Source organism: Crocodylus porosus, unplaced genomic scaffold (genome assembly GCF_001723895.1).
Source record: "Crocodylus porosus isolate Cpor-Errol unplaced genomic scaffold, CroPor_comp1, whole genome shotgun sequence".
Taxonomy (NCBI): Eukaryota; Metazoa; Chordata; order Crocodylia; family Crocodylidae; genus Crocodylus; species Crocodylus porosus.
Genome location: NW_017728950.1, coordinates 49628044 through 49652514, shown reverse-complemented (window position 1 = coordinate 49652514; position 24471 = coordinate 49628044). Strand labels below are relative to the sequence as shown.

Below are 24471 nucleotides of genomic sequence, written 5' to 3'. Positions count from 1 at the left end.
TCATGCGTTTCATCCCACCATGTTTCCGTGATCCCCACTATGTCCGGGCTGTTGTCAGCCAGCAGGAGGGTGAGTTCCTCCTGCTTGTTACTTATATTATGAGTGTTTGTGTAGAGGCATTTGAGGCCTCCTGTGGATGTGTGTACTGACCCCCTAGTCCCAGCGTTGCCCTGGCCCCTATCGCTTACCTGTTTATTTGCTTCGCTCATTGGTCTGGGCTGAGTTGTAGTTGTGGGTGCTGTTTGGTCTGGCAGTTTGATGTTTCCTCTGCCCTCGTCTACCCCTTCCCCCAATAAGCCTAGTTTAAAGCCCACTGGAGGAGGTCCGCCAACCTAGAAGAGAACACACGGTTACGTTTAGGGGAAAGGTGGAGCCCATCTCATCCCAGCATGTCTCTCGTCATGATGTGCCGGTCCTGGCTGAGGAAGCCAAAGCCCGCCTCGGAGGACCATTCCTGTAGCCGCCAGTTGGTCTCGGCTATACACATTTCATACTGAGTGCCTCGTCCGCTCACTGGCAGGATAAAAGAGAAAACCACCTGAGCACCCATCTCCTTCAGCATGCACCCCAGAGTGTGGTAGTCCTCCATCAGGCGATCAGGGCTGCTCCTGGCCGCATCATTAGTGCCCACATGGACTAGGACCATGGGGTAATAATCGGTGGGCTGGATTACAGTTTGGAGCATCCCTTTCACGTCCTGAATCCTTGCTCCAGATAGGCAGTAGACCTCGCATGCTGAAGGGTCCTGGCGACAGATGGGGCCCTCTGTACCTCTCAGGATGGAGTCATCAATGACAATCACGCAATGCTTCCTTCTATTGGCTGGTTTGTCTCTTGGAGCTTGCACAGGACGCGGTGAGCGTGGAGTTGCCTCCTCCCCGGTTTCATCCTCTCCTTCCTCCTCCTCCTGGGCTGCCAGGGCTTTGTACCTATTCTCCAGCCGGACTGGAGAAACTGGTGTTGCCTTGTTTCGAGCAGCCCTTGCACAGGAGGTGACCATCTGCCACTTAGCAGTGGAGGGCTCTTCTTGAGGTGCATCCCCCTGTGTTGTACAGCCCTGCAGGGAAAGAAAATAGCTGTCAATTTCCTCCTCTGCCTCTTGGATTCCCCTCAGCCTGCTAACCTCCTCCTGGAGCTCCCTCGCCTGCGCCTCCAGGGCCCTAAGGCGGGCGCCTGCAGGACTGATGTGGGTGTCTCCAGTCCCTGCCCCCCCAGGCCTTGCTGGGGAGCTTCCACAGGCCAGGGGGTTGGGGGATGCCAGCCCCCCCATGGGCTCCGTCTGGGTGGAGGCCTCAGACAACCCCCAGGAAGGCCGTGCCCCCCGGGCAGGGGCCCTAGCAGCACTGTGCCCACAGAAGAGCTGCAGCCTGGCTTGACCACCTTAATGGCCGTGGCAGTGCAACACTCCCTCCTGTGCCGGGTCCCACCCACTGGGCTGTGGAGGCAGCTCCTGCTTGCAGTTGGTCTTGCTAGGCTGCCGCCCTGTGCCCTGCTGTGAGTGCAGAAATTTGGGGGGCCACTTACCCCAACCCTCCTCTGACACATTGTGTATGCCCCACCTAACCCCCCGACACAGTCTTTGCCCCCTGCCTCCCCCCTCATCATCTATGCACACATCACCCCTTCCTCACACACTGTGGGGCTGGGGCCTGGGGCAGTAGGTTGGGAGTGAGGGGCACCAGCAGGCCCAGGGGGTGTATGCTCCCCCACCCTCCCATGCCTCATTTATGCCCCCATCGCCCACCCCCATAGATTTACCTTGATGGAGCTGCAGGAGCTGCTCTCCACCACACTGCCTGGCTGCCCCCTGTGTCCTGCTCTGTCCAGACACAAGTAGCCCCTTGCAGGCTTGAACTCTGCCAGCCTGCAAGGAGAGACCCGTGGTTTCCCAGGTTTTTCTCCTTTAAAGGAGAGAAAATCTGTGATTTTAAAGGGGAGACAGTTCCTCCTTTAAAGGAAAAAATCTCGATTTTCTGTGGTTTTCCGCAGCAAACTGGTGATTAGTTAAAGGAAAGGCAAGAAATAATTAATTTGTCTTGCCTGGATTTTACATGGTCATAGGGTAACAAAACACTTTGAAAAAAAGGAGGAGAATTTGTTGTTTTCAGTAATTCCCTCAAAATCAGTAGGTATTTTTCATATTTTCCAAACATAAAAGGACATGATTTCCTCCCCCAAGAACTTCATTTCTAAACAATATAAACAAAACAGCAGTCACAATGAAGAGAAAAGCAGATAGATAAAGCTGTGGCAAGGTGATATGAGACCATGTTAAATAGGTTTTTTAAATAAGTAAATTACTTCTCTCTGTTTTCTTGTAAATATAAATGTTATAATTGGGTGTCAACAATCTAGGCATGGCCTATTAGTTTCTTTAAATGACATGGTAGAGTTGGGTGTTCTGTAGCATCCTGGGGTGCAATGGGGTCCTTTTAAGGTTCCTGCGGGGTGCTGCTCTATAGAACTTTTAGGGGTACAAACAGGTACACAATTCACAAGATATACTTGAGATTTCAGATAGGAATCCATAATATCAAAGACATTCCAATCTGTTTTGGTCTTCCTAAGTTCTTTGCAACAGAAGAGTTGCTCTCTTATTTTTCCATACTTAAAAAAAAAATTAAATCTAAGAGCTGGCATTTTCTGCGGGGTGCCTTGAGCCAAAAAACCCTGAAAACCACAAGGCATAAATGACATGAAGAAAGGGGGTCAGATAAAGAAATACATCTCATGCTTAGAAGCTGTCATGGAAGATAAGTAGATAATCAAGTCTGTAATCTTCTTGCGAATGCATAATGGACAAGGGAAAGGGAGAGAACACAAGAGAGACAAAAACATACAAGCAGGGAGGGGCAAATTACTGCATTTACCCAAACCCAAGATGACTTCAAATTTAAGATGACCTTCCAATAATTTAGACTCTTTACATGGAAAATTATACTTTTGTAATAATTTTCCATGTATTGAATCTAATTTTGGAGGGGTTGTTCTAAATTCCCTTCTCTGCCCCCCATATTCACCACTGTGGTGGGGGGGAGGCTGTCTGCCCCTCCACATCCTTAGGCTCTGACTCCTTGGTGCCTGCCCTACATGCCCCCCCCCTTACCTCCTTTTTCATCTATCTGCCCACCCCCTGCCACTTGTCCCAATGTGGCAGCTCTGGCTCCAGCTCCAGGCCAAGGCACAGAGCACACAGTCACTCTCAGTTTAGCAGCAGTGGCAGTGGCAATTCTGGCCCCTGGCCTGGGTTGGAGGCAGAGCTGCAGTAGCTCCCTTGCTGCTGCATGGCCTCTCCAGTGCTCCCCTCCTCTCCACACTGCATGGTCTCCTCACATTCTTTCTGCCCTGTGTGGTCTTCCCAGCACTCCTCTCCCCTGTGCACCATTCAGTCTCTCTTGCACTCTCCTGCTCTCCCCTTTGTACCATGCCCAACACTGTCTTGCTGCATGAGCCACCCTGGCCAGGCAGTAGTGGTGACATCAACTCTGGCCTTGGCACAGCCCTGCACTTGAATCTAACAAAAGGCTTCCCTCTCCCCCCAATATTTAAGAGGGAGAAAATAACCTTATCTTGGATTTGAGTAAATATTGACAATTATTTCTTAACCATCTTTTGGAAGCTTCATTATTTTTCAAAATCTAAACTTAATTAATTTAGTTCAAAAAGGACATTTTTACCCAGTTGTGCAAGTGGCCTCCAAAATAAATTGCTGTCTTGTGGAGTCTGCAAATTAAAAAAACACAGCCAAAAAGAGAGGTTGTGTGCACGTTTGTGTGTGTGTGCATGTGCACATGCATATGTGCATATATGTAATTCTTCAATTATATTAATTAAAGATTAATTTTTATGCCTGCATGTCTTTCATGACACATGTATATTTTTTTCTGATCATACAACTAGCCAGAACTTAGCTATAGCACAGTGGTTCCCAAACTCTGACAGATTGCTCACCACTAATTTAAAATGATACAAATTTTTGTTATATAAAGTAATTATAATAAAGCTGTTAATGCGTACCACTGATAGGTTGTCTGCATACTGCTTGTGGTATTGGGAACCACTGCCATAGTATATTTGCTTTACATGTAAAATACATGTAATATTGTGATTTCAACAAAGACTGAACAAAAAAGAGTCACTGATAATATTAATATTGGCATTGACTTTTAGGGCTCATGGCAAAATAAACTCCTAAACATATTTTCTTAAACAACAAGTTCTACACTATGCTGTAATTAACAGATACCACTGAAATTGTTGGATATTTCTCTGAGCTGTACTAAATTAATAACTTTGTAAGACCAAACTAGAATGGGTGCCCACCTCCAGCTGTCAGGCCAGACCCAGCCTATAGCTTCATCTCATCTGGCTTGTGGGTCTTCTTACAGGTCTGGAAACTTGGTGGCTGGAGAATGGCAGTAGTGTTGCATGGGGAGCCCTAGGCCCTGCATGCTAGGTTGGGGCCAGAGCCAAATCTTGGCATGCAGGTGCCTGGGAACGGCTGGCACCAGGCCCCAAGACCCAATCCCAGTGTCAGGGGATGAGAAGTAGTGGCATCAGGCCCCTGGCACCCAATCTTGACTTGCTGGGGAAAGAGTGTCGGGCCCCAGGGATCAATTCTAGCTGGAGGGGCAATAGCGATCCCCCTAGGACCAATCCTGGCATGCTGGAGTGGCAAATGAAGCCCTGGGCCCCCAGGAACCAATCCCTGTGTGAAAGGAGAGGAAGTGGGCAGTGCTGGGCCCTAGGGCTTGATCCTAGCAGGCAGGGCTCCATCTGGCCCAGGGATCAGCTCCACCCTATTCATTTGGCCTGTGGGGCCAAAAAGTAGAGCACTACTAAACTAGGTTATTCTGTAGAAGAAAGAAGAATCACCCACTATATATTTCTTTGGTTTTATGTTCTCTGCCACTAGAAGAAACTCATTTGCAGGGAAAGGAGTAATATCATTTAGTACTTTCTTCTATTCCTACTCAATACAACTTCTCTTTGTTGTTAGTGTATTATTAAGGTCTTATGTGCCAACTTCCATTCACAAACCCCATACAAAGATAGAAGGAATTGCTGAGGGTCTGTTAGTCCTTCTTGAGTGTTTGAAATAAGTTTACTTTATATTATTGAGTTCAAAGGTAAAGAATTTACAGTGTATTGGCCTCTATGATTTGGGGGTATGTGGGAAGAGGAAAGATGAGACACTGAGACCAGTTATATCAAAATGACAAGAGAGAATGATTGTTGTGGCTGTTTGACTTTTAAGTAAAATTAGCTGCATTTGAGTTTGCAGATTTAAGTACTTATGTTCAGTCATGGCATTTATTAATCCTGTCTTCTGTTTTTCTTTTTAAAATAGCTTTATAATGAATTGAGTATATGTTTTGAGACTCTTAAATCAAGTGAGATTCAGCTCCAGCAGAGCAATGCTTCTCTTCAGGATCAGCTACTTGAAAAAGAACAAAAGATTAGTCAGCTAGAAGAGCAGCTCCAGCAGGCTCATGAAGCATTACCCGCCCTGCAACAAGATGTTCATTCAAAACATATGGAACAGGTGAGATCAACTTTATTTAAAGATAGTAACATTATTTTCACTTGTTTTAATTTTAGCGTTTTAATCCAAATTATAGCTTAGAGGAAACACTGGGTATTCCTGCAATATCTTTACTACTGCTGATCATAGTAATAATTAATAATAATAGAAGGTACCTTGCTATATACTTATTTGCAGTATAGGAAAAAAGAGGGGAAAAACCTATATAACAAGACTTTGTGAACAGGCTATTATTTATATACTGAAATGTAGCCAGAAGAAATCTGAATTCCTTTTCTTTCTTTTTTTTTTGTATCATTAATGTTTGGTAGCTGAAAAATGAGATTTACTTAAACATTTGCAGAAATGAATGTTTTGAAATTTCCCAGCTATACACATATTTTTTGAAAATAAGTAACTGATAGGCATGACAGAGCTCATTGTTCCTGGACAGAGTACTAATGAATCTTAATCCCAAAGAAATATTAAAAGGAAAACAAAGGATTTTCCAGAAATCCGTAAATCAAGTTGTAGCAGCCAGGGGAATTACTATAGTAGTACTACTCCATCTTAATCTATAGACCTCCAACCTAAAGAATACAATGAAGCATTTCTGCAAACCCATCAGGGATTTGAGTACACTAAGGATTCCAAGAGGCTTTTATATGATCCTTGTTTAGTTGAGAGGCATCAAGAAGTTCTACCTGCCATATTATCTTAAAAATTTTGTGTATGTAAGGCACCAGGTTTCCCTAGCTTTCTGCTAATGAAAAGCTTTATTTTGTTTTAACAAAAACATCAAAGCAAGGGGAGTGCCCTAATCATTGGACTGAAAGGGCAGACAATACATTGCTTGCTCCTTGTACTGTTTTACATTACAAAGTCATTGGATGAAAAACAGACATAAGCCTGGCAACAGAGACTACAAAGGCCAAGCCCCTTTTTGCCTGTTCACTTATTAGCCTGATAGGTCATTTACCTCTGGAAAAAAATGGTAAAACTATCTGGACTTTTACTCTACAAACTGTTTTTTATATTGATTTGATACCAGTTGATCATTAAGTGACAGCAGTCTAGTCATGACCTATTAATTTTCTGCAAGAAAGTTTTTCTTTTGACCAGAAAAACCTCTTCCCTCTAGGATTTCCAGCTCAAGACAGGTTTTTTGGGTTTTTTTAATGATAATTTAAAAAATTCGTATTGTCAACCAAACTTTTTTAACTGACATGTTTTTACTGAAAGATGTTTCACATAATGTCTAAATGTAACCCTTCTGCCAGGCCCTAGACAAGGACAGGTTTAAATGTAGGGTTTACCACCAACCATAGTAAAACTTAGTTGTCAATAAAATTTTGTAGATTAGAAATAAAAAACAAATCGCGGTGGTGGGAGGTTGGCAATGGCTTTGTACCATGCTGCCCCCACCCCAGGGATCACTTACACTCCCTAATACATCTTGCATTGTCCTGTCTCACACCCCATCCCTTTATCTGTGATGGCCCTGTCCCTTCTGTCCACCTCTCTGCCTCCCTCCCACCACCCCGAGGACCCCTAGAGAAGGACTATTTCTGCTACCTGCACTAGTGTTACAGGCAGTGATGCAAACAGTATTGGTATGTGGCTGGTGAGGAAAGGACTACCAGCTACAGAGCCCTAAGCAAAAGCTTCTTGCAGGTGTTGCACACTCACTCAGAGATCAGTTGGCACTGCTCTGCTCTGCCTGTCCTTCAAGGCTTGCCTCTGATGGGAGATATTCAGTCAAGCTATGGATTTTATGGACAGCACCATTTTGCTCACAGACTTTTTGGACAGGCATTTTTAGGCTCGATTTTTTTATAGTCTATCCATAAATTCACAGACAGTTGGCAACTCTGCTCCCCTCCCACACTAACTTGAATGCTGTATGCTTCTCTTGGGTGTTGAAGATATGGAGTATACCACAATCCTCTGGTCTCCCTCCCTGCACGGGAGAAAGAGGGAAAGACAGCACTGCTCCCTTTAAGTAGAGCTGCACTAGTAAAGATTTCTTGGCCAATACCAATAGTATTGATTAACCAACCATATTGGCTGATGCCGATCCGATAACCAATATTTAAGAATAGCACAAGGCATTTTAAACTACTGACACAAATAAACCTTTTATTTGTTTATTTTGCATTTATAACACACACATACAAGCCTCATGCATGCTTTGGCCCTCAGTGAGGAATGTGGTGGTTGTCTTTTATTTCCATGACTGTCACCCCCTCTTCCACAGCTCCTACCTGCAGCCCTGCTCCCTGTGCAGCCCATACTGCCATCCTGGGTGGGCAGGGTGGATCCTTGTGTGGACATTGGCACCAGGTGCATTTGGAGCCTCAGAGTACGCTGCTGCCTCAGTGCCGGTGGGCCCTGCACAGCCGAGCTTCCATGGCCATCAGGGAGAAGCTGCTTTTACAAAAGTGTCTGGTACCCAGCCGGGCGGAATGTCCCTTGTGCAGCGCCTTAAACCACTGGTGCACAGCCCAATGTGTGGTAGCTCCGGCATTCAGGCCTCTGCTGCGTGCATGGCATTGCCATTGTGGCAGCAGCAGCAGCAGGAGCAGGTAATGGTCCCTTTGTTGCGGAGCGTGACACCCCATGCCTGCTTCCCAGTGCCACCTCCCCCTCTTGCTGCTTGCTGGGGCCTGTAGTCTGCTATGGGCTCAGGCTAGTGGCAGGGTGCAGGGACCAGACTATGCTCGCCAGGGTGCTCCAGGCATGCAGCCATAATTATCAGCTACTATGACCAAAAAAAGCTGATAGCTGATAATCTAGTTCCTCCTTTTACCAATGTTAATTCAGTAGCCAGCCATATATCAGTGCACCCCTACCTTTTAGTCCACCCAGGGGGGAGCTGTTAGGGAGCCCTGTGGTGACCCTGTCTGGGTGCCAGTACCTTGCAGCCAGTGAAGAGACCCAAGTGATCCTGGATCTGAAAGTGGGGGAAAGGGGGGGTGGCATTCTCCCAGGCTGCAACCAGCCTCAGGGATCTGCCTCTTACTTCTTCCCAGACCAGGGGGAATTTCCTGTATCTGGATCCATCCAGGTATTTTGTCTCTGTCTGTCACCCCATATACGCTTTCTGGGTGATCTGGAGCAGTGCATGGAACAGGGGTGATGCTTTCGCTGCAGAAACTGCCCCCAGCATGTCCCCCCAGTTTGCCTGTTCCACCAGTCAGCTGAGTGGCAGGACCGGGGGGGGGAAGGGAGCATTTGTGACTAGAACCCTCTTGGGGTCCAGGAGGGCTTCAATCCCAAGATCATGTGCCTCCCATTCTAGGTAGTACAGCTGACAACTGGCCCATTGCAGTGATTCTCAGTCAGGGTGCACCAGATCATCTGAAGGGTGCAGGAAGGTGTGGGGAACTAAGCAGATAAGATAGCAGATTTTCAACCCAGACTACACTGGGGACAGCTCGAGCAGTCCCTGCCTAGAGCCAGCTATCAGTTTATAGTCAGCCCCTGCAGGCATCTGGCTTTCAATTTATTTGTACACAGGGAGCCTGGGATTATGATCCCAGTTTCCTCACTAAAATTGGTGTGATTTGGTATCTGATCCCCCATCCCAAAATTGCATGCATGAGTGGCTTGGCAGGACCAGGGATCAGCTCCTGTTGCATCTTTTAGTGAACTTGTGCCAAGGTCTTAGTAACCAATACGTCCCTATTTACTTTCCTTGTCCCATTCTCTTATATCCCCTCAGTCATCTAGGCTAGGGACAGACATTACACATAAGCTGGTTTAAGTGATCAGAAACTGGTTTAAACCTGTAACAGAACAGATACTCAGCGCACATAAACCAGTTTGAAAATGGCTGAAACCAGTTTGAGATAAACCTGGTTGAATGTTATATCAGACTTAACTAATTTGCAGACTTAACCAGTGTGGCAGGGCACCCGCTAGGGGTGCCATGACCTCCCCTAGCGCCCCTACCTACCGTGCCAAATTGGGTCTTGAATGCATCCTCTATCTTGCCCGCCACGTCTTGCTGGTATATCATTAATGGGAGGCTGCCTTCCTGCCCTCCTTGGCACGGGGTCTTACTGTACTGGAGCTGCACCCTCATGGGTGCCCCCTTGCTTCTCCCGCGGCCCTCGCTGCACCGGGGCCTATCTCCCATGTTCTCACCCACCCTGGGGCCTGTCGCTTGCAGCTCTTGTAGCCCGCACCGGTGCCTTGCCTCTATATGCTCGTCCCCTCTCCTGGGGCCTGCCCAATATGCTTGCCCCCCTCTCCTGGGGCCTGCTCAATATGCTCGCCCCCTTCTGGGGCCTCTCCCTTACAGACAGTGCCCGACTGGGGCCTGTCTCTCTGCGCTCACGTGTTCTCGCCCCCAACCGGGGCCTGAGCCTCGTGCTTCCCGTGCTCCCTTCCCGCACTGGGGCCTTGCTCGTGCTTCTTACGCTCTCCGCCCGCACTGGGGCCCTTGCCCACACTTCTCGCGCTCTCTGCAAATCAGGGCTTAGGCGGCCTCGGCCTTACCTGGCCCCAGACCCCCTTCCCGGGTCTTACGCCCACTGGGCTTTTCCCAGTTGGGGCTCAGGCGGCCTCAGCCTTACCTGGCCCCCGGACCCTTTTCCTAAGTCTCACGCCCCACTGGGGCTTCTCCCTACACCAAGCTCTTCCCGATAATCGCCCACACCGGGCCGGGGTTGGGACACCCCAATACGCAGCACCCCCTGCGGCACTAGGAACACCCCCACCTTACTGGGGAGCTCCTGATGAGGCCTCCTCCACCCCTACAGCCTTGCCCGGTCCTCCAGTGTAACAATAACCATAACCAAACAAAACGCAAAGCCCCCCCAGCTATAACGTAAACCTTAAGCCAACCTGGCTATCCTTCATTCGTATCTATCAGGGTTCTCTCCACCCCATAACGCCATGCCAACGCTGCTCAAGCCATCGGCTTCCTTACTGGATTCGCCCTGCTTGCTCTGGCAGAGCTCCCACTCCTCAAGCTGCCAGAGGGGGATTGACTCTGGCCTCAGCCTTCTCTGTTTATAAAGGCCAGGCCCTGCCCCCTTCTGGTCAGCTGACCCAATCTGGTTGCCCCAGCAACCTGCACCTGTGCTGCCCTGGTGGCTGGCAGCTGAGCTCAAAGTACCGCTATCAGTAACAGGCGCCTTAGTGCCCTGCTACAACCAGTTTATGCAATGTACGTCCCAGACCCCTTGCTGGGTTAAGATAAACCACACCCCCTGAGCATCCCAGCATGCTCTCTATGCTGGGTGGAGATTTCTGCTCCACAGCAGAGCTGCTGCCCCCGCTCCCTGGCTGCAGCTCTGGCGGAGACTTGCCAGCTGCTCTTCCCTCTTCCCCACCTCACCACTCCCTGCTAAGCAGGAATTCCCCCTTCCCCTCTGCCTTGCTGAGACGTATCTGTCTATTAGCTAGCAGACCACATACTGGTTCCAGTCCATGATTCTGTGATAAAGGCAGAATCAGCAGGTAGCTGGTAATGTCCTTCTGCTGTTTTCTTAATGGGGTTATAAATGCTGAGTTAGGGATGATAAACACTGTTATCAGTTCCCTGCTGGGCTAATCAGAGCATCCCACCAGGGCCTGACCGAACCCCCCTCAACTCAGTTCTGTGGAGGGGAAGGGAGGACTGCTCTAGCACCCCCCAGCTTCTAGCCTGAGTCACTGCACGCCAGTGTTCCCTCCAAGGGGCACGTGCACATGGCTGTGCACAAGTAAAAATCTTGCTGCACACAAACATTTTAAGGCCGCATACTTGCCCAGAGAGGAGCTAGGCGTGGAGTGCGGTGGAGGCACCAGGGCTGGCAAGGGACACTTACTGAAGATAAGCTCCTCACTCCTCATGCAGGGCAGGCAGTGGCTCCTCCCCGAGGTGAGGTGGGGCTGGGGGCTGGCGCAGGCTCTGCTGGCTCCAGGGAACTGCTCTGTTCTCCAGCCCTGACACCATATGCCTCCTCATTCCCTGAGGTGATGCAGCGGGGCTGAGCAGTTCCCCAGAGCTGGAAGAGCTTGTGCCAGCTCCCAGCCCCCATCCCTGCCTTGCCTCACCTCAGGGAGCCCCCAGTCCCATCCCTGACTCTGTTCCTATCCCTGCCCACGCCTCACCTTGGGGAGGAGCTGCTGCCTGCCCTCCATGAGGAGTGAGGAGCTTACCTTCGGTAAGTGTCCCACACCAGCCCTGGTGCCTCCCTTTCAGTTCTATCAACTGATTGTGTCCGGCCCATGGCTGCCCCACAGCACTTCACTGTGCTACTCTGGGCAGCAGTTAGCATGGAAAACGCTACCCGCTACCACCTGAACATTTACTTTGGGACACTTACTGGCAGACTGTGCCGCGCCAGAAGGGGAAGGTGGGACCAAAGTGGCTCGCTCATGGACTGAAGCAGCGCGCTCACTGACCACTACTCATAGAATCATAGAATCAATGAGTCGGAAGGGACCTAGACAGATCATCTAGTCCGACCCCCTGCCATGGGCAGGAAGGAGCACTGGGGCTGGGAGGGGTCATAAGACCCCAGCCAAGTGCCTATTCAGTCTCCTCTTGAAGATTTCCAGGGAAGGTGAGAGCACCACCTCTCTGGGAAGCCTATTCCAGGCTCTGGCCACCCTTACAGTGAAGTAGTTCTTCCTAATATCTAACCTAAACCTATCCTCCCTCCGCTTGTGGCCATTGTTCCTGGTGACTCCAAGGGGGGCCCTGGTGAACAGACTTTCCCCGAGTCTCTGCTGGTGGCCCCTGATAAGGTTGTACTCCTTAGAGGGAACATTGCTGCAGGCATGTGACTGCATTTCTGGAATGAAAAGTGAATGCCTATTTACCTCCAAATCAGTTCAAGCTTTGCAGGTTAGACTAACATGCAAAGATTGAATCTATTTAGGCTCAGGCTTTTTGAATGTCTGTCCCTAGCCCTATTTTCTAAGCTGAAAAGTCCCAGCCTATTAAGTCTTTCCTTATATGGAAGTCTTTCTGTGCTTTTGATCAACTGTTTTGGCTTTGTACCTTTTCTACCTTTACTGTATCTGTTTCGAGGTGGAGGGTCTAGAACTGGATGCATTATTCAAGTTGCGGTCCACCATAGGTTTAAGTCCTTGAAGTCAAGCAAGTTAAAAGGGTTCTTTAGTCTACTGTTCTGACTGTAACTGAAATATCCAGGAGAACATCAACACACATCTGACTGCTTTTGAGAACTTCAAGAATTCCTTTCTGTGCTGTGCTATAAATGCTGTCTCCATGCCCTGTTTAGGTTAGAAGCTTGACTGGAAGGGAACCAAAATATTGGATGCATCTATATGTTACTAAAGTTTTCTTGTTACATGTTTATCAATAATTTTACCAAAAAAAGAGAAGGTTGTGCCTAGATAATTAACAAGACTACTAGTGTTTAGTATTGATTTTGTGTGAATGCTTGATTACTGTATTATTAAAGTTGGTTGGTAGTTTACCACTCAGGAAAGTGTTAACAGTCTGTCAGCAGAGCATTCAGATAGTCTCCACAGGCTCTCACTAACTAAGAGTACAGATCAATATTGCAGGTGGTGGCACAGACCACCTCCTGACCCTGAACATGTTCTGCTGTGGGCTTAGTTTAGGCTCATGGAGGGATCAGTGTTGTAATTTCAGTTATGTTAGCAAAAATATCCACATCTTCACATATAAAGGCAAAACTTTAGCTCATATAGAACACTGAGGGGACCTCAAGACTATTGTGCACTGAAACACATTTTGCCCATCTTTACCTTGGTATAGCTTTGGTCAAGCCACCTGGGTGTTACACCTGTGTATGTTAAAGCAGAATTTAACAAATTGTATGTTAATTTGGCCAGTCCTAATGCCTAGGTAATGAAATGTGGATTTGAAAATACTTTTTAAAAAATTCTTTCCTTAACATGCATACGTTCAACTAGCCCGGTACTTGTGCTCTCTCCTAAGCATCTTGAAATCTGAGAGATTTAGTTGTCACTTCTTCCTTTTAAATAAATAGTGGAAAAGCTCAAAAGAAAAGCATTTCCAATAGTCTTAAAACAAAAACCCATGGGTTTTAATGATTTCATGTCTTGTAATTGTTGTTTTGGTTCAATTTCATTATTAGTGTTAATTTTTAACTGTGAAATGTATTCTCTTTGTAGAATGTACCTTTTAGCCATGTGGATGGTTAATTTTTAAGAATGTTTACTAAACTAAAGCAGTCAATTCTGTCTTGCCTCTTCATTTTTTATACATGTACAATACTTGAGACATCAAAGTCAGTATTAAGAGATGATGTGTCTGTTGAAGCACCATAATTACCAGGCAGTTGAATGTATTTATTTTTAATCGTGAGAGCTGACAGGTGTGTGTATTCTAGATGATACATAATTCTCTTGCAACTTTTATAGCATTCTCTTAAATTCTTATTAAGTAGTTTGTAAAGGCAGTCAAATACGAAATGTAACTAAAATGATCAAAGTATTAGGGCTGTGTGACGCTTTGGTCACTGATTCAATTCGGTGGAAATTCAGCCCGATTCGGTGGCTGAATCTCCAAATCTGAATTGAATCAGGAGTCCCTTTAATCTCTCCAAATTGAATCAGAGTCCTCTGAATTGATTCTGAGAGATTAGGAAAAATGTGACTATTTGGACATAGACACAGCTTTAAATGTTTTTTCTACATACCTCAAGGTACAACGTGGCTTGTGAATGCTGAGATAGTGGGGCAGATGGAGCTCCCCACAGGAGTGTGCAGGGGTCCCCAGCACGCTCAGCAAGTGGACCAGAAGCACTTCTGGTCTACTTCCGGGTCTGCTGGGGAGCACATGGGGGGCCTCCTGCACCACCTGGCTTGGCAACTGGTGCCTCTTGGTTTTGGGGGGGCACCTAGGGCCCCCCCACGACTGATCGCCGAGTACTTCCAGTCCACTTCTGGGTCTACCACCGAGCACGTGGGGGAGGCCCCCTGCACTCCTGTGGGACGCTCCATCTATCTCACCATTTCAGCGTTCACAGCCACGCCTTGAGGCACGTATAAAAAATATTTAAAGCTGTGCCTATGGCTGAATTGCTGATTCTCTGAATCAGCATCGAATCTTCAGATTTAGATTCAGCCGAATCGAATCAGGACAGTGATCTGAATCAATTAATCGAATCGCTGTCCCCGGTTCAGGCTGAATCTGAATCTGAATCGAATACGGCACGTTTCGCACACCTCTACAAAGTATATGCATCATTCGCCAGTACCACTTACACTTATAACAAAGAGTACAGGTACATCATTACAATTAAATAGAGATACTAGGTATGGAATTTGTGTTTGTGAAATAGTGATAAAATTAGGCTTCAAATCTGTGTATACAATGTTGATGTTCAGAAATCTGCTGGGTCATCTTATGCTATGACTTCAGCATTACCCTGGTGTAGCAGTGATTTCAGTTGATTACATTATATTATTGTTAATTGAATTATCTTTAAAAGACAGATCTCAATTCAAGTACAGGAAGTAAAATTCTGGCCTTAATGAATAACACCTTTTTATTTTGATCAGGCCAGGGTTTCATCCAGTATATTTTAAATCCTGAAGTATAAAATGGCAATGTCATGGCTGAGAGTTGCTTTTCTATAGTGTGTTAAAGATGCATTAGTTAGGCATCCTAATTTTTAAAATATGGTACAGATTTAATAATCGAAGCTGAATCTTAATGTTGTGCATTGGATGATGTAAAAACTATGTAAGTTTGAACTGTCTTTAGCCAATTAAATTACATATTTCATTCAAGTCTTTTACAATGACTATGTGGGCATATCTTAAGATCTTCTGTTATTATAGAACAGTGGCGCTGGCTCCTACCCTGGAAGTCTTTAAGAGGAGGCTATATGTACACCTTGCTGGGGTCGTTTGACACCAGTACTCTTTCCTGCCATGGCAGGGGGTTGGACTTGATGATCTGCTCAGGTCCCTTCCGACCCTAGAAATTATGAAACTATATTTTCTTTTAGATTTATAAAGTCTGATAACTTACTGATGTTCTCAAACTTGTGTATACATTTTTAGTGCAAACATTATGTCAGAAACCTTATCATTCACTTGTGTTGTGTATTTAATACTGTTCTTGGCTGCACATTCATTTATGAAGGAAACTGTGCTTTCAGTAATAGTTTAGAATATATCAGCTTTTAAAAAAAAAAATTTAATTTATATACAAGAATACTATTTTAATTATAATGTGGTGACACAGAAGATGTAGTTTTCCATGACTAGTAAGTTATTAGAATAGCAGAATGCCTTCTATATATTGAACAGGATGCTGTCACCAAATTATGGTGAATGTTTTAAAACATTGTAATAACACAGAATATTGATTCTGGCAACTAAGTGACTATTCATTGCTTTCCCCTAAAGATCTTGTGTTTTTAGTTAGAAAATTGAATGAAGAAAAATGGTATTAAAACTTGTTCAAATTAATTGACATGAAATTTACCTAAGTGGGTGAAAATACACTGTGTAATAGCAAAAAGTAGTAATATAGCAATAACATTCTCCAGATCATCATCTCTTTCAAACTGCTCCTAAGTATGAGTTTGCTTACAATAATTACATTAGTTGTGTATTATAGAAATGTATAACTTGTGTAACTATTTTCACAGCAAGTCACATTTTCTGCGGAAATGGGGTATAGAAATAGTAATGGTATTTTTGGTTCTGACAATAATTTAACAAAATAATTACATTTTTCAGTTAAGGCAAATACCACTCTTGTTAATCATTTTAATCAGCATAATGCTGACGTTCAGATTGTTTTTGGTTTTTTTTTACAGTATTGTAATATATCCTTGATAAAATGCTTTGCGGGTAAGTATCCTGCATATATTAATATCACCATGCTTTTTCAGGGGGAATCACTAATTATGTCCAAGTTACCAGATATTTTGTTAACATTATATGACTCAAAGGAGACTTTGGATTTCCTTTGTCTTTCTGTTAATCTAAGAGAATAAAATTGTGTTTTCCTCCAAGCTCTGTATTTTTGTCCTTTTCCTAGAAATCTAGTCTGTTCCAACTGAAGAGTTCTAGGATTACAAATAGGCAGACAAGGTTCTTTGAGTAAATACTATATCTTTTATTAGACCAAGTCAAATAGTTGGAAAAAATCTTCTTAGCAAGTTTTTGGGCATAAATACCCTTTGTCAGGCTGAGGAAGCATCTGCAGAATTACAGATAGTGATACAAATGAGTCCATGCACTTGTTCCTAAAAAGTTCTACTTACAGAAGCCATTTGACAGTTGGTATGATCACTGCTTGCATTGGGACATCAGTATGTTATTAGTTTATCAGTAAGGACCAAAATCTGAACACTCAGTTTATGGCAACTGGCTTTTTTTTACATTTTGACAGTCACTGAGTCTGAGGAGGAGATGCCAGCACTTGGCAGACTCTTACAATAAGCATCAGTGGGTTTTTTTCTGTTTTATTTTATTTTAAGAATGAAGTGTAGAATTTTTAACACTAAACTACATCGAGGGATTATCCAGAAATAAAGTTGCATCCAGTTTTGAAGTACATGATGTGAAGATTATTTGAAAAATAACTTGAGTTTTAGATGTTAATAGTCTGACGAATGCATGTCTAGTTTCCACCGAAAGTAATTTGAAAAGAAGGATACTGAAAACTGAAAATGTAGGTTTTATAATGGAAACAGCAACTCAACTTTAACTACTCTATAGTGGCACTATTCATGCCGCTATAATAAAACTTAAGAAGGTTTTAGTGATTTTTTTCCTACAATTATTCAAAATTACATTACCCTTACTGAAAACTGAATGGCTTTTAGTGGATTAATTAAACTGTAGCTGGTTTGCCATCTGGGTGCAGCTTGTTTAGCTGCTTTTTCAGACAGAGAGATTTTTCACTGAATAAAGAATATTTTTTTTGTTAGAAGGCAGCTGCCAGACCAGTAATTTCTAAAATACAAATGATATACACTCTATTAATTGATATTGAGTTAAATTTCAATTATGCAAAAGACACTTTTTCGGTCATCTCTTCTCCCTAACCCCTCTTCCGACTGCATGTTAAAAAATGCACGGTTTCATAAAATATGAACTCTGTTTAGAAATGTATGGGAAAATAATTATATTTTACAGCAAAATCACCCATGACATTATGCTGGAGTCCAGGGTGTAGGCTAGATGCAAAAAGGAAGAAAAAAATGGGAAAGGGGGAATTAACTAAATCTGATTTTTATGGCTCAAGTGGTTTCATTAAATTAGAATGCTGTGTGCTACTGTTCATTAATGAACTTGTGCCATATGCTTTAACTGTTCTGGTCAATAGCTGATAAAGAAAGGCCTGTGTTAAAAAAAACTGGATAAAAATATCTTTGTGATGGGCTTTTATCAAAGGAGTTGCTTTGAATTCAGTAACTACTACTGAGGCAATATGGCTCGCAATTTGCGACCCAAAGGTAGTCATACATTATTGGAATACAGCCTACTGCGCTTCACATTACACAGATGTGAAGGCCTGATTATAGCTGCTTCATAATTAACAGTGATCCGATTTGTTTTGTGGCATAAATGGTGCATGTGTAGAACATTAGCCATGGCACTCTCATTCAAATTCAACTCAAGGGCTCAGCGGCAGGCGGGTCACGAGCTTCAGGGAGTAGAAGCACAAGCTTCTCCATATGTTCTTGCTGCATCTTACTATGGCTATGAGTGCAAGATAAGTTCCCCAAAGAACCTAATCGTGTTCTGTAATTACAGCGCGGCTTTCTGCTGGCTAGAAATGAGGGAGAAGCTAAAACACTCCCTCATCAGATAATTTGTAAATTACTTTACATGGCGGATGCCTAACTCAGTTGGTTTTCAACTGCTGAAATTATAAATAATTGTAACAGATGTGGCAATATGGCTGGCCTCCAATAAATGAGGCCCTTGATAATTTGGCCGACCCTTTGACAGGCCAATTTAATAAAATGTGAACAAAATCTTCTTGCTAATAATTTATCATCCCTTTTCCCAATAGAATAAATTTAATTACCCTAGCAGTTAACAAGGTCACACCCAGATGCCAAACTCGGCTACAGTTTTGATAATGCAATCAGGAATTGAGAGGTGATGACAGCGTTGTTGTTTTTTTCATTACCTGGCTTCACATAAACACAGGTGGTGTAGCTTTCTTGTCAGTTTTTAATAATTACAGGCTATTATGGAATGCATAGTTAGCAGATTGAAAACCACACTTTAGTGAATTTGTTTGAGTATGATTGAGATTCTAATGTATAGAGATGATAATGCATAACAAGCATAGTCCCCAGTTCACACCATTAGTGCACAGGTTTGGGTTTTTACTTGTGATTTAGTGTAACACTTCAAAAAATAACAATTTTTTTCTAAGATGAGTAACTGTCCAATACAGCCTCCTATTTTACTTTTTAATGCTGAATTTAGAAATTGAATAAGGAAGATAAACTCATTTTTACTTAAGTAACCTTTGACTTTTCCATGTTTTAAATTGAGCTGCTTAAATTCTGACAAGCTAGAATATTTTGTAGTCTTAATTTTCTGAAAAATACTGCATGTATTATTTGAGATGATCAAAACTTCGGTTACATAACCAATTATATGTAGCCCTCTCACCTCCAACTTCTCCCTTCCAACTCTTAAAATAAGTTTGAAAGATTGATGATACTTAACCCATATTTTTAAGCCATGTTGAATGATTTAATATTGCTTTTAATTTTATTAAACAGCACAAAATATTTCCCTTTTCCAGCAAATAATTTTGCTTGTTCAGTGTAATAATGCCATATTGCCACTGTCACTGTATACTAACAGCATTAAAGCAATTAATATTCATTACCAATTCCTTTTTGCTTTTTCATCTTAGCTAGTTTTTTAGCTTATGAATCCTTGTCAGTTTAGGGGCCAACACTGCAGCAGTCAATCATTTTCCCAGTTCTTTTACCCTTCTCAAGCTCAGTCTCTTCAGAACCAGCAGATCCCAGGGAAGATACAATTGCTCGGTTTAACCACAGTATTCGATTGCACTCCCTTCTACTACTTTCCTTCCTAATTTTATCTGAATAATGCTCCCGACTCACTCATTTTTTTTCTGGTTTTCCAATCAGTTCATATCCTGTATTGCCTGTAGGAAATAGGCAAACCCCATGTATCACTTTGCTTATAGTAAGAGACTGTTTCTCCAAGCAAGAGAGATCTTACAAATTCCTTACATGAATGGTACCCCCTAACTCCTGGCAGTCTGTGGGGACAAAGCATTAGTCCTGGCTTTATTAAATGTGAGGACAGATGAAACAGTTATACTGAGTTAAAAAAGGAATGGAAGGGTCTTATTGTGTGCATCTGCTCTGCACTTTATCGTGGAATAGACTAATTAGCTCCTCAATAAAGTCACAATCTACATGTGCACCAGTATTAGGGTACAGTAAACTAATTAACTGTGCTGTAGGATATCTTATGTTGGGGTACTTTACTGCAATGAAACCTGTAGACACTGACTGGGTGCCCTTATTGTGTTTGGTCAACTCAGCCAGCTGGGGGTCTACACTGTCTTAGCTCAAATTGCTGCTGTCCCAGGCCCAGGTGTATATGCTGCACTCAGTAGCAGTTGACTCCAGCAGTCACAGTTCTGAAATTTATCATGTCACAATATTGTATGTGTAGATGCATCCGTTACGTATCAGATTGATCCTCTGTAATTGTTTCATGTGTCCCCCATGGTAATTGGAACCTAAACTCTTGTAATTTAGCACTTGTTTCATTCAGGGTAAACTGTGTTGGTGTAGTTTTTATTCATTGCAGGATGGAGTACACAAGGGTCCCCTCTGCCTTTAGCTTGGTGTAACTGTTTTGTCTCTACATGCACCTAAGTTAAGAGCAAAACTCACAGTGCTTAAAATCACATTAGGACTTTACCTTCAAAATCTAGAATTCTAATTCCTCCTATGTGATGATGCATTTTTAGACTACAGGACCATTTCACCACTGTGTATGCTTTTGTGTGCTGCATGTGATTATCATTGCATAGTAATCCTGTTTTATATATACTAAAATGGTTAATTATCATCACCCTTTTGAAACTGAACATAGTTTCAATCTTGATGGAAGCTACTTAGCTGGGAGTGAAAGTTAATACCTAACTAGCATTATGAGAAAACCAAACTTTTTTTTATATTGTACGATCAGATGCACAGTGAGCCTATTCTATATGAGGACAGAATTCAGAATCTATTAATTTTCTTTAGTTGTGAACATTTTTGTTTATATCCATTTTAGTCTTTGTAATTCAGTTGTAGTTGTGATAAGTATTTGATTCTGTATTAAATTGCCTAATCATACTCTAATCAATAGGGTAAGTAGGACAACTCCTACTTCCCTTAATCTGTATTTGTAAGGCACTTAGATCTGATGCTCTTTAGAGGCCCAGAGTACATTCCCCATCATTGCTGTTGTGCCTAGTTAGTTCTGTAGGCTGGTGCAGCATTGGGGCATGACAAAGCAAATATTTCTGTTGTTCCAATTCAAATTTGGGGGCTGTTAACACCACCAGTTAACACCCCCCCCCCAGCCACCCAATCTGCTGCCAGCTTCCTTGCGTCCAGGGGTGGGTCTCTGCACAGGCTGATTTGTCCCTGGCCCCGCACCCTGCTCGGGTTGTCTCTGCATGGTGTCACTGTTTTCTTCACCATTGCACTCTCTGTCTTATCTTTCTGTTCCCATTGTTGTTCCCAGTCTTCAGAAAAGCTGGAAGTGAATCCCTTTATCTCTACTGGGTTGTAGTTGTGTGATTTTTCAGATTGTGCAACACATTGTGAATAATTGCCCAATTAGGTAATTTATGCTCCATGATATTGTAACAGGGCTGCCTTCTTTTTTCATATGACATTTTAGGATTACAACATTCATAGATTAATATCTAAATGCGATAACCATTCGACTGCTTCAGGGGTAGCTGCATGGATTGATTTTAGATCGCCATTAAATTATCTAATTGGGCAATCGTTTACAATGTGTTGCGCCATCTGAATAATAGCACCGCAATCACAACCCAGATTCTCTATGATTTTCCGTTTATGGAGTAGGTGCCCACATTTTCCATGAAGTGTCCAATTCAGAAAGGACCACATCTTTATCGGTAGGTTGAATTCTGGGTAGGAAATTGTAAGGTTGCTGACAATGTATTTCTGCAGCAAGCTGGTATTTGCCCACAGTTTCCTCCATTGTTCTTTGGTGCTCTAGTTATCATCATAGAGCTTCTTAGCATATTTCTAGAAGGGTTTTCTAGATTTGAACCTATCTGGTGGTGGCATAGAGATGTCCTTGTTGATTGGGAGGTTTGGGTTACTGATGGCCTAATAGTATTCCCTCATACATGTGGCTTGTGGTGGAGCTGTGGGGGACAATATTCTCTAGGACTGGAAGCCATGGCAATGGTGTACTTTTTAACATTCCTGATATAATCCACATAGCTGCATTTAACTGCATATCAACACACTTTGTGTGCACACTTTTGTTCCAGACTTGGGAGCAATATTCTGCTGCAGAGAAAACAAGTGCTAAGGCAATCAGAAAGAGCGACCTTAGGGTATGGACTGGTGTTCATTTGTAGATTAAAAAGTGTCTTGGCACTTAGTAGCACTACAAAAATATAGCATTACAACGACATACAGACATAAAAAACACTCCAAAGGTGAGCTCTCCAGTCAGGGTGCGATAGTGAGAAAGCTCTTTGGTTTCCACTGCTGACAAGGGAGAAAGATCACAGACAGCCTGACCTCTCCCCTGCCAGGAGAGATGGAGACAATTGTCAGCCCCCTGCTTTCCTTGTGGGGTAGGCCGGGCTTAAGAGAACTGCTCTCCATGCCTCTCCGACCCATCAGTAGTGCTGCTCCTACACCCCAGCTCTTTCCAGGGCTCTTACAGCAGTGGCGTGATTTTCCTAACCCTAATCCTTGCCCCCCAGCCTGCAGCCTGTTCACTATGCTGTTAGCTGGGCAGCCACTGTAGCATGTCTGTTGGTCACAATGGCTATGGCAGAGCTTCTGTGTCCTGGTCTGTCAATCAGTGACAGCTGTCAGAGTCACACAATTTCAGCTGGTTCTTCATGGATTCTTGACACACAATTGCACCGATCCTGGAGATCTTCAAAAGGAGACTGGCCGCACAACTTGCTGTGGTTATTTGACTCCAGCAGTCTTTCCTGCCCAGAGCAAGGGAGATGGACCTGGTGATATCACAGGGTCCCTTCCAGTCCTAAGCATCTGTGAATCTGAATTGTGGGAATTACCATTGCCATTTTAAGAGCCCTTGCTCTTGCCAGGGTTCTAGAAGCAATAGTGGCAGTAGCAGGGTCCCAGTAGGGTACCCTGAGAGCTTTTCACAGGCCAGGCTGTCAGAAAGCCAGTTGTACTCTGTCTCTCCTGCCCCTTGGAGACGGGGAAGGAGAGGCAGGGGCTTATGGGATGCTGGGGGGTTTTAGAGACCCCTATGTGTAATTGTACAAGTGCTACATGCATTGTTAAAAAACTGAGACTTCTGCCTTGAAAGAGGTGATATTTTGTAGCACTTTTGCCATCTTTGTAGTGCAACAGTTTGAAGAGCTGAATGCTTCCTTTTTGTTGTGCTATAAGGGCATATTTCTCCATGGCCTCCATAGATTTCCATGGCCTTAGTGTAATATAAAAAGCCTAATCTGTGGCACTTCTGAGAGTAAGCCTTTATATTGATGCGTACTTAATAGGTGTGTGGATAGGCTGTGATGAGGATCCACAGCTGTACAACAGAGATGCAACCCTGTAGGAACTCTGAATGTAACCCTGGGTTTTGGGAATCGACTTGAAAGAACTGAAATTTCATAGAGCTACTAACAATTGTCCTACATCGTTTTAAAGAGTTAGCATTACAGCTGGTGAGAGAAAAAGCTACTACAGTGCAGGTGCCGAATCAGAAGGTTTAGCAAAGCTCCACTGCTGCTCCTTGGCATGTGAGTAAAGATTCCTTCCTTTCCAGAGAATGCAGGAACTCTCTAGCACACGGTCTGAATTTGGACTGTGTTTTGGGTAGAGTATTTTGGCTTTGATTACTGTAAGCCCTGAAGTGCAAACATGATTCCTACTTAAGATCGGGTCAGTTTGCTTATGTTAGTGAACACTGCAGAATCTTCAAGGCTTTTTGTCTTTCATTTTAACGTTTCACTTGTATTACATTAGCACCCACAGAGGAATTCTGATTAAAAGCTGGACAATCAAAGTGGATTTTTACTGCTGAAAACTGGCAGTGTACTCATCTTACCATAAGTCTGATTACAATTTTACATTGCTTTTCAGAAAACAACAATGGTTCCTTAACTAGGTTTGGAAGAGATTTCTGGTGAGGGCTAAAGGGAAATACCTTCACTAAAGGATTTCTTCTCTCTCTCTTTTTTCCATCTCTTTGTACCAAAAAATCTAGCATACATAACTATATTCCCATGATGTTAAATGAACATGAACTTGACTTAAACCCCAGGCAGATTTGCACAGCTTGGAAAGCCCTTCTTTTTTTATCAAAAAATTCATTTAAAATCTTTTTTACATTCAATTAAAAAACATACACCTTTCAAAAGCAGATTAAGTGAAGAAGATGGTGAAGGAAAGATTAAATTATTAGAGGGCAATAATCAAAATCTCAGTAGAGACAGCACTGTGATTTGAGAGAACCTCAATCATGAAAAAAGATCTCTTCAAAATCAGCTATGAGCTCTCTAAATTCCTGAAGTCAAATGCATATGTGAAATAAATGGTAGGCTCTGCAGACATCATAGGCATTAACCATTTAGTAAACTCTGCATAGCTCATAGCAATCTGTTGAATAATATTAAGGCTATAAATACAGATACTTTGCACAGGCTGATACAATTTTGAAAGATGAGAGTCCAAAAATATATGTGTATTCTCAGTAAATTTTAAATA

At 43.6% G+C, this 24471-nt stretch overlaps 1 protein-coding gene across 4 annotated transcripts in view; it reads left to right on the top strand.

Annotated features, from left to right (window-relative positions):
- Nucleotides 1–24471, top strand: part of CNTLN (centlein) — a 370048-nt gene that overhangs the window by 147177 nt on the left and 198400 nt on the right. For all 4 annotated transcript variants that reach the window (XM_019555081.1, XM_019555079.1, XM_019555082.1 and 1 more), the window contains one exon: nt 5351–5545. In XM_019555081.1, the coding sequence (XP_019410626.1) occupies nt 5351–5545 (195 nt within the window). The remainder of the gene's footprint in view (nt 1–5350; nt 5546–24471) is intronic.